At 37.1% G+C, this 10,140-nt stretch overlaps 4 protein-coding genes and 2 pseudogenes across 4 annotated transcripts; 2 read left to right on the top strand and 4 right to left on the bottom strand.

Annotated features, from left to right (window-relative positions):
- Positions 1 to 1,829: 1,829 nt before the first annotated feature.
- Positions 1,830 to 2,659, bottom strand: LOC148600389 (histone H2A-like). Its single transcript, XM_088558336.1, has one exon. The coding sequence runs from the start codon at positions 2,590 to 2,592 to the stop codon at positions 2,215 to 2,217; it is 378 nt and encodes a 125-aa protein (XP_088414462.1). The 5' UTR covers positions 2,593 to 2,659; the 3' UTR covers positions 1,830 to 2,214.
- Positions 2,660 to 2,846: 187 nt separating this feature from the next.
- LOC148600388 (histone H2B pseudogene) lies at positions 2,847 to 3,224 on the top strand (annotated as a pseudogene).
- Positions 3,225 to 3,853: 629 nt separating this feature from the next.
- LOC148600387 (histone H4) lies at positions 3,854 to 4,387 on the bottom strand. Its single transcript, XM_088559019.1, has one exon. The coding sequence runs from the start codon at positions 4,214 to 4,216 to the stop codon at positions 3,905 to 3,907; it is 312 nt and encodes a 103-aa protein (XP_088415145.1). The 5' UTR covers positions 4,217 to 4,387; the 3' UTR covers positions 3,854 to 3,904.
- Positions 4,388 to 6,794: 2,407 nt separating this feature from the next.
- LOC148600386 (histone H2A-like) lies at positions 6,795 to 7,627 on the bottom strand. Its single transcript, XM_088559020.1, has one exon. It carries the CDS (start codon positions 7,558 to 7,560, stop codon positions 7,183 to 7,185), a length of 378 nt encoding a protein of 125 aa, XP_088415146.1. The 5' UTR covers positions 7,561 to 7,627; the 3' UTR covers positions 6,795 to 7,182.
- Positions 7,628 to 7,814: 187 nt separating this feature from the next.
- LOC148600385 (histone H2B pseudogene) lies at positions 7,815 to 8,192 on the top strand (annotated as a pseudogene).
- Positions 8,193 to 8,821: 629 nt separating this feature from the next.
- LOC148600384 (histone H4) lies at positions 8,822 to 9,331 on the bottom strand. The gene has a single exon (XM_088559070.1). It carries the CDS (start codon positions 9,182 to 9,184, stop codon positions 8,873 to 8,875), a length of 312 nt encoding a protein of 103 aa, XP_088415196.1. The 5' UTR covers positions 9,185 to 9,331; the 3' UTR covers positions 8,822 to 8,872.
- Between the last annotated feature and the right edge of the window lie 809 nt (positions 9,332 to 10,140).

Genomic DNA, 10,140 nt, shown 5'->3' with positions numbered 1-10,140 from the left:
GCGAAATTCTCCGGTTCAGACGACAGGGCTTAAGGAATTTTATGAGGTGATAATTAAAATACTAAGGTATTATAGAGAATTGCTGAAAGGTGTGAGTAGTGCTAACTCTTAGTAACCGGCTTTACGTATTCACTTATACGGCCAATGTATAATGTGTTAAGATGTGTATTGTTCAGAAAGTAAACGCGAATTGACCCTTAAAAAGAAAAAAAAAATATTATGATAAAAAAAAATAACGAATAAAAAGTATCAGAAAAAAAAATGACATTAGTCTTTGATAATTTTATATGAAGAAAAGGAAAAAGTTAATATAGATGTAATAATAGAATTTTTAAACATAAAGGGAAGGTGTTTCCATGGACAGAGATACACTTACATTCATATATGAACACATATTTATTAAAAAAAAATTACCACGAAATGCATGAAAGTTGCACACAACGATTACATTTTTATTCCAAATGTATAAATGGAATGAGTTCATGTGTATTGTAAATCCGTCAACGCTATGACGAGAAAGCAATTTGGTCTATTGAAATCACATTTTATGAAAAATAGATAGAGAATATTTGTACACGTATAAACTTATACAAAATATGTGAGATAAAAACTTTTTCGGAAAGGGAAAGATGGTTGTTGAACGGTATGCCTTTATTTATTAGGCGCAATTACTTGGTGTTTTCTAGGTACAGACAGGTGTAAAAAAAAAATGGATGTGTTACATTTTTTATTCGTGTATTATTAGACTGGATTACATATCAACTTAAAAATCTTTTTTTGAAGATTTGTGTGGCCCTTAAAAGGGCCGTTTTCATAATGTGAAAAGTCACACATTAAGCACGTTCTCCGCGAATTCTGCGTGCAAGCTGAATGTCCTTGGGCATGATTGTGACTCTCTTGGCGTGGATGGCGCACAAGTTGGTGTCTTCAAAAAGACCGACCAAGTAAGCTTCACTAGCTTCCTGGAGTGCCATGACGGCGGAGCTCTGGAATCTGAGATCAGTTTTGAAGTCCTGAGCGATTTCTCTGACTAATCTCTGGAATGGGAGTTTTCTGATGAGAAGCTCGGTGCTCTTTTGATATCTTCTGATTTCTCTCAATGCGACAGTTCCAGGTCTGTATCTGTGTGGTTTCTTGACTCCTCCAGTAGCGGGTGCGCTCTTACGAGCAGCCTTAGTTGCCAGTTGTTTCCTTGGAGCCTTTCCTCCGGTGGACTTACGAGCGGTTTGCTTTGTACGAGCCATTACGAACGATGTATGATTTCAATAACCGAACGGTGATAATACTGTAGCCTTGAGGGTCGGCTTTTGTCGTCGTATAAATTTGACAAGCAAGTTCATTATTGGTCGGTCGAAGCAATAAAACTCACTGTGATTGGTTATCATTCAGGTAATTTCATTGGAGGAATTGGGAAAACTTTCAATCCACCATTCTATTCATGTTTGAGCTTTGATGACATGTTATCAAGATTATCAAAAACAATTACATAAAAAGTTAATTAGATTCACCAACTTACATCTGATGTCACTCACAATTAGTCACATTTCTGTAGCAATTAGTACATACTATTACTACAAGCATTTATCATGGTTTTTACAAAAAATATTTTAGTAACAAACTAATTCTAAAAAATACAAATTATTTTTTTAAGAATCTATTTATCTTGTGTGCAATAGTTATAGTACGTGGTAAATGGGAAATTGATTCTCTTTGAATTAGTACTCCATTCTACTTTTCATCGAGAACTAGCCTGCATAAAACACATACTTAAAATGAGTTATATGGACTCGCGTTAGTAAACATACAACCCACAGGAAAATGCACGGATAAGTATATGCACATTTAGTAGAGGGCCAGAATTCTACACACACAACAGATAACTGAAACTCTACGATGCCCTCGCGTGGCTGCGTTTTTTAACGTTGTTTATTTTTTTTTTATTTTTTATTTTTTTTATATTTTTTGTTTTTGTTTTTGTGAAATGCATATTAATTCTTGAATTGCATAGTTATTGTGTATAGTAATACACGTATTTATGTCCGGCCGAAAAAAAAGGCATATAGGGAAGCTGAGGGAGTGGGGGGGGGGTGGTTATAAACTTAGTTTTAGTTGTTTTATAGTGCAAGTACACACATCAATTTAAGAATCTTTTTGAAAAGTGTTGGTGGCCCTGAAAAGGGCCGTTATATCCGATAGTTCAAAGAACTAAATTATTTATTTTGCAGCCTTTTGAGTCTTCTTGGGCAATAGAACTGCCTGGATGTTTGGCAGTACGCCACCCTGGGCAATGGTGACACCGGAGAGCAGTTTGTTCAGTTCCTCGTCGTTCCTGATGGCCAGCTGGAGGTGACGGGGGATGATTCTGCTCTTCTTGTTGTCACGGGCAGCATTACCTGCCAATTCCAAAACTTCAGCGGCCAAATATTCCATAACAGCGGCGAGATAAACAGGGGCTCCAGCGCCTACCCTCTCTCCATAGTTGCCTTTCCTCAATAGTCTGTGGATACGACCGACAGGGAACTGAAGTCCAGCACGGGACGACCTGCTCTTGGCCTTAGATTTGGCTTTGCCTCCCTTTCCACGTCCAGACATATTGTATTATTTGTGAATTGTTCAGTTTCAAATAAATAAACGTAATACTTAAAATATGCAATTTTCCATTTATAGATGCAAACGGATTGGAATGATATCATATGTATGAACCAATCAGTATCACTGTTCTGGCTTGTACTTGGTGTTTTCCGCGAGGTTCGCGCAAACATAATTTCAATCCACTTGGTCGTTTTAAATTGAAATTAGACCGAACTAGTGGGTATTATTCACTGTGTTATTATCAGAGAGTAAATATGCCGCCTAAAGCAACTGGATCAAAAGGAGCAAAGAAGGCCGTGACCAAGACGAAAGCTGCACGTGCCGGAGGTGACAAGAAAAGGAAGAGAAGGAGAAGGGAGTCTTATGGAATCTACATCTACAAAGTTCTCCGACAAGTCCATCCGGACACTGGTGTCTCTTCAAAGGCAATGTCAATCATGAACAGTTTTGTCAATGATATCTTTGAGAGAATCGCCGCCGAGGCTTCGCGTCTGGCTCACTACAATAAAAGATCAACTATTACATCTCGGGAGATTCAGACTGCTGTACGTCTTCTGTTGCCGGGAGAATTAGCCAAGCACGCTGTTAGCGAAGGGACCAAAGCCGTCACAAAGTACACCAGCAGCAAATAAACTTGCAGTGACGGTCTTCATACTTAACGGCCCTTTTCAGGGCCACCAAAATCTTTCAAAAAGATTCTTATGTTGATACGTTGCAAAACTGTTTATACTCTGAACTTGAATAAGAACAAATGCACACAGAAATCGTATAATCAGAAAAATAAGACTGAAAAGATTTCTTCGCCGTAGAATCAACTCCTTTACATATGAAAGCCACGCATCTAATAAGTTGATTACAAGTCAGGCTCAATAAAATAAATATGATTTCTTTCAAAAAGTGTAGATAGTTACGATACATGTACAGATGTTTGAATTTTTTAATTGAAAATAATAAAATCGGCGGTAAAAGTACATTAGCGTTCACCTTACTACAACGAAATGTGTGAAATCGACACTGAACACTACTCACTAATCGGCATGTGCAATACACAGTCTTAGTCAATAGTTGTTTTTTTGAGCAGTTTTAATAGTGAATGTTGTTGTACATAGATATGTTTTTTCTTGGGTGTCTACTGTGCAGTGATTTATAACAATAAAATGATAAACATTATTCTCAAAATGTTATTGTTGTATGCCATGGGTGTTTTAATTAGAGAAGTTATTTGCTGCATATAACATCAATATCAGAATCTTTTTGAAATATTTTGGTGGCCCTGAAAAGGGCCGTTGTTGTTATTTCTAATGGAAGCTGCTCAACCTCCGAAGCCGTACAGAGTGCGTCCTTGTCTCTTCAGGGCATAGACGACATCCATAGCTGTGACAGTTTTTCTCTTGGCATGCTCGGTGTAGGTGACTGCATCACGAATTACATTTTCCAAGAAAACTTTCAACACACCACGAGTCTCTTCATAGATAAGCCCAGAGATACGTTTGACACCACCTCTTCGTGCAAGACGACGGATAGCTGGTTTGGTGATACCTTGGATGTTATCACGCAAAACTTTCCTGTGTCGTTTGGCGCCTCCTTTTCCTAGTCCTTTACCTCCTTTACCGCGACCCGACATGGTAACTATGTAATAAAACTATATCGGTACATGATTGATGCCGGCAGGACAAAAATAATATATATAACTAGCGCGACCGTGATAGAAAGCCAATCAAGTATTTGTTAAGTAACTTTTCATTGGACAGTTTGTGTGTGACGAGGAATGGAATGTTTTGTAAGAAAGAAAAAAAAGGGGCTCAATTTTTCAAATATAGGAAATAATTCACGGCAAATAATAGACGTTTCACAAATCGTACACACAGACAACGCATGTTTAAACATGATTTATAAAACAACATAGTTATTTGCACATATGTGCAGATAACTTATAAGGCACATCGCCTTATAACTCAATGCATTGACATAAATTCGCATATATATATGTGTGTGTGTGTGTGTGTGCATGTAGCCGCTGTAAAACCACCAGGTCGCAGAATAATGCCAAATTTCTGTATTTCTTTCTGTTTCGATTATTTTAAAATAACAGAGAAAGCTTTTCAATATACTACTGTGTTGGAAGTCAGACTATTGACGGTCCTTTATACGGGGGAATTTATCCTATTTATTTTCTTTTTTCTTTTTATTTCATTGCAGTGAAGATCGGTGTCGGACTTTTCAATTATGAAAAGGTCCACTTAAATGCGAGCGAATGTCTGGATTGTGTATCCGGTGAGTGCACAGAATGCAAAAATAAAGCAAAAAAAAAAATATTTATATATAACAAAAAAGTGATAATGATAATAAAAAATATATTGTGTTTATGGCTGAGCGAAATTCTCCGGTTCAGACGACAGGGCTTAAGGAATTTTATGAGGTGATAATTAAAATACTAAGGTATTATAGAGAATTGCTGAAAGGTGTGAGTAGTACTAACTCTTAGTAACCGGCTTTACGTATTCACTTATACGGCCAATGTATAATGTGTTAAGATGTGTATTGTTCAGAAAGTAAACGCGAATTGACCCTTAAAAAGAAAAAAAAAATATTATGATAAAAAAAAAATAACGAATAAAAAGTATCAGAAAAAAAAATGACATTAGTCTTTGATAATTTTATATGAAGAAAAGGAAAAAGTTAATATAGATGTAATAATAGAATTTTTAAACATAAAGGGAAGGTGTTTCCATGGACAGAGATACACTTACATTCATATATGAACACATATTTATTAAAAAAAAATTACCACGAAATGCATGAAAGTTGCACACAACGATTACATTTTTATTCCAAATGTATAAATGGAATGAGTTCATGTGTATTGTAAATCCGTCAACGCTATGACGAGAAAGCAATTTGGTCTATTGAAATCACATTTTATGAAAAATAGATAGAGAATATTTGTACACGTATAAACTTATACAAAATATGTGAGATAAAAACTTTTTCGGAAAGGGAAAGATGGTTGTTGAACGGTATGCCTTTATTTATTAGGCGCAATTACTTGGTGTTTTCTAGGTACAGACAGGTGTAAAAAAAAATGGATGTGTTACATTTTTTATTCGTGTATTATTAGACTGGATTACATATCAACTTAAAAATCTTTTTTTGAAGATTTGTGTGGCCCTTAAAAGGGCCGTTTTCATAATGTGAAAAGTCACACATTAAGCACGTTCTCCGCGAATTCTGCGTGCAAGCTGAATGTCATGATGGGCATGATTGTGACTCTCTTGGCGTGGATGGCGCACAAGTTGGTGTCTTCAAAAAGACCGACCAAGTAAGCTTCACTAGCTTCCTGGAGTGCCATGACGGCGGAGCTCTGGAATCTGAGATCAGTTTTGAAGTCCTGAGCGATTTCTCTGACTAATCTCTGGAATGGGAGTTTTCTGATGAGAAGCTCGGTGCTCTTTTGATATCTTCTGATTTCTCTCAATGCGACAGTTCCAGGTCTGTATCTGTGTGGTTTCTTGACTCCTCCAGTAGCGGGTGCGCTCTTACGAGCAGCCTTAGTTGCCAGTTGTTTCCTTGGAGCCTTTCCTCCGGTGGACTTACGAGCGGTTTGCTTTGTACGAGCCATTACGAACGATGTATGATTTCAATAACCGAACGGTGATAATACTGTAGCCTTGAGGGTCGGCTTTTGTCGTCGTATAAATTTGACAAGCAAGTTCATTATTGGTCGGTCGAAGCAATAAAACTCACTGTGATTGGTTATCATTCAGGTAATTTCATTGGAGGAATTGGGAAAACTTTCAATCCACCATTCTATTCATGTTTGAGCTTTGATGACATGTTATCAAGATTATCAAAAACAATTACATAAAAAGTTAATTAGATTCACCAACTTACATCTGATGTCACTCACAATTAGTCACATTTCTGTAGCAATTAGTACATACTATTACTACAAGCATTTATCATGGTTTTTACAAAAAATATTTTAGTAACAAACTAATTCTAAAAAATACAAATTATTTTTTTAAGAATCTATTTATCTTGTGTGCAATAGTTATAGTACGTGGTAAATGGGAAATTGATTCTCTTTGAATTAGTACTCCATTCTACTTTTCATCGAGAACTAGCCTGCATAAAACACATACTTAAAATGAGTTATATGGACTCGCGTTAGTAAACATACAACCCACAGGAAAATGCACGGATAAGTATATGCACATTTAGTAGAGGGCCAGAATTCTACACACACAACAGATAACTGAAACTCTACGATGCCCTCGCGTGGCTGCGTTTTTTAACGTTGTTTATTTTTTTTTTTATTTTTTATTTTTTTTATATTTTTTGTTTTTGTTTTTGTGAAATGCATATTAATTCTTGAATTGCATAGTTATTGTGTATAGTAATACACGTATTTATGTCCGGCCGAAAAAAAAGGCATATAGGGAAGCTGAGGGAGTGGGGGGGGGGTGGTTATAAACTTAGTTTTAGTTGTTTTATAGTGCAAGTACACACATCAATTTAAGAATCTTTTTGAAAAGTGTTGGTGGCCCTGAAAAGGGCCGTTATATCCGATAGTTCAAAGAACTAAATTATTTATTTTGCAGCCTTTTGAGTCTTCTTGGGCAATAGAACTGCCTGGATGTTTGGCAGTACGCCACCCTGGGCAATGGTGACACCGGAGAGCAGTTTGTTCAGTTCCTCGTCGTTCCTGATGGCCAGCTGGAGGTGACGGGGGATGATTCTGCTCTTCTTGTTGTCACGGGCAGCATTACCTGCCAATTCCAAAACTTCAGCGGCCAAATATTCCATAACAGCGGCGAGATAAACAGGGGCTCCAGCGCCTATCCTCTCTCCATAGTTGCCTTTCCTCAATAGTCTGTGGATACGACCGACAGGGAACTGAAGTCCAGCACGGGACGACCTGCTCTTGGCCTTAGATTTGGCTTTGCCTCCCTTTCCACGTCCAGACATATTGTATTATTTGTGAATTGTTCAGTTTCAAATAAATAAACGTAATACTTAAAATATGCAATTTTCCATTTATAGATGCAAACGGATTGGAATGATATCATATGTATGAACCAATCAGTATCACTGTTCTGGCTTGTACTTGGTGTTTTCCGCGAGGTTCGCGCAAACATAATTTCAATCCACTTGGTCGTTTTAAATTGAAATTAGACCGAACTAGTGGGTATTATTCACTGTGTTATTATCAGAGAGTAAATATGCCGCCTAAAGCAACTGGATCAAAAGGAGCAAAGAAGGCCGTGACCAAGACGAAAGCTGCACGTGCCGGAGGTGACAAGAAAAGGAAGAGAAGGAGAAGGGAGTCTTATGGAATCTACATCTACAAAGTTCTCCGACAAGTCCATCCGGACACTGGTGTCTCTTCAAAGGCAATGTCAATCATGAACAGTTTTGTCAATGATATCTTTGAGAGAATCGCCGCCGAGGCTTCGCGTCTGGCTCACTACAATAAAAGATCAACTATTACATCTCGGGAGATTCAGACTGCTGTACGTCTTCTGTTGCCGGGAGAATTAGCCAAGCACGCTGTTAGCGAAGGGACCAAAGCCGTCACAAAGTACACCAGCAGCAAATAAACTTGCAGTGACGGTCTTCATACTTAACGGCCCTTTTCAGGGCCACCAAAATCTTTCAAAAAGATTCTTATGTTGATACGTTGCAAAACTGTTTATACTCTGAACTTGAATAAGAACAAATGCACACAGAAATCGTATAATCAGAAAAATAAGACTGAAAAGATTTCTTCGCCGTAGAATCAACTCCTTTACATATGAAAGCCACGCATCTAATAAGTTGATTACAAGTCAGGCTCAATAAAATAAATATGATTTCTTTCAAAAAGTGTAGATAGTTACGATACATGTACAGATGTTTGAATTTTTTAATTGAAAATAATAAAATCGGCGGTAAAAGTACATTAGCGTTCACCTTACTACAACGAAATGTGTGAAATCGACACTGAACACTACTCACTAATCGGCATGTGCAATACACAGTCTTAGTCAATAGTTGTTTTTTTGAGCAGTTTTAATAGTGAATGTTGTTGTACATAGATATGTTTTTTCTTGGGTGTCTACTGTGCAGTGATTTATAACAATAAAATGATAAACATTATTCTCAAAATGTTATTGTTGTATGCCATGGGTGTTTTAATTAGAGAAGTTATTTGCTGCATATAACATCAATATCAGAATCTTTTTGAAATATTTTGGTGGCCCTGAAAAGGGCCGTTGTTGTTATTTCTAATGGAAGCTGCTCAACCTCCGAAGCCGTACAGAGTGCGTCCTTGTCTCTTCAGGGCATAGACGACATCCATAGCTGTGACAGTTTTTCTCTTGGCATGCTCGGTGTAGGTGACTGCATCACGAATTACATTTTCCAAGAAAACTTTCAACACACCACGAGTCTCTTCATAGATAAGCCCAGAGATACGTTTGACACCACCTCTTCGTGCAAGACGACGGATAGCTGGTTTGGTGATACCTTGGATGTTATCACGCAAAACTTTCCTGTGTCGTTTGGCGCCTCCTTTTCCTAGTCCTTTACCTCCTTTACCGCGACCCGACATGGTAACTATGTAATAAAACTATATCGGTACATGATTGATGCCGGCAGGACAAAAATAATATATATAACTAGCGCGACCGTGATAGAAAGCCAATCAAGTATTTGTTAAGTAACTTTTCATTGGACAGTTTGTGTGTGACGAGGAATGGAATGTTTTGTAAGAAAGAAAAAAAGGGGGCTCAATTTTTCAAATATAGGAAATAATTCACGGCAAATAATAGACGTTTCACAAATCGTACACACAGACAACGCATGTTTAAACATGATTTATAAAACAACATAGTTATTTGCACATATGTGCAGATAACTTATAAGGCACATCGCCTTATAACTCAATGCATTGACATAAATTCGCATATATATATGTGTGTGTGTGTGTGTGTGCATGTAGCCGCTGTAAAACCACCAGGTCGCAGAATAATGCCAAATTTCTGTATTTCTTTCTGTTTCGATTATTTTAAAATAACAGAGAAAGCTTTTCAATATACTACTGTGTTGGAAGTCAGACTATTGACGGTCCTTTATACGGGGGAATTTATCCTATTTATTTTCTTTTTTCTTTTTATTTCATTGCAGTGAAGATCGGTGTCGGACTTTTCAATTATGAAAAGGTCCACTTAAATGCGAGCGAATGTCTGGATTGTGTATCCGGTGAGTGCACAGAATGCAAAAATAAAGCAAAAAAAAAATATTTATATATAACAAAAAAGTGATAATGATAATAAAAAATATATTGTGTTTATGGCTGAGCGAAATTCTCCGGTTCAGACTACAGGGCTTAAGGAATTTTATGAGGTGATAATTAAAATACTAAGGTATTATAGAGAATTGCTGAAAGGTGTGAGTAGTGCTAACTCTTAGTAACCGGCTTTACGTATTCACTTATACGGCCAATGTATAATGTGTTAAGATGTGTATTGTTCAGAAAGTAAACGCGAATTGACCCTTAAAAAGAAA

The sequence above is a fragment of the Perna viridis genome, chromosome 13 (genome assembly GCF_037379345.1).
Source record: "Perna viridis isolate PV_CMFRI_1.1 ecotype Kerala chromosome 13, ASM3737934v1, whole genome shotgun sequence".
Lineage (NCBI taxonomy): Eukaryota > Metazoa > Mollusca > Bivalvia > Mytilida > Mytilidae > Perna > Perna viridis.
The sequence above is the reverse complement of the archived record's forward strand: the minus strand, read 5'-3'. Positions and strand labels throughout refer to the sequence as shown.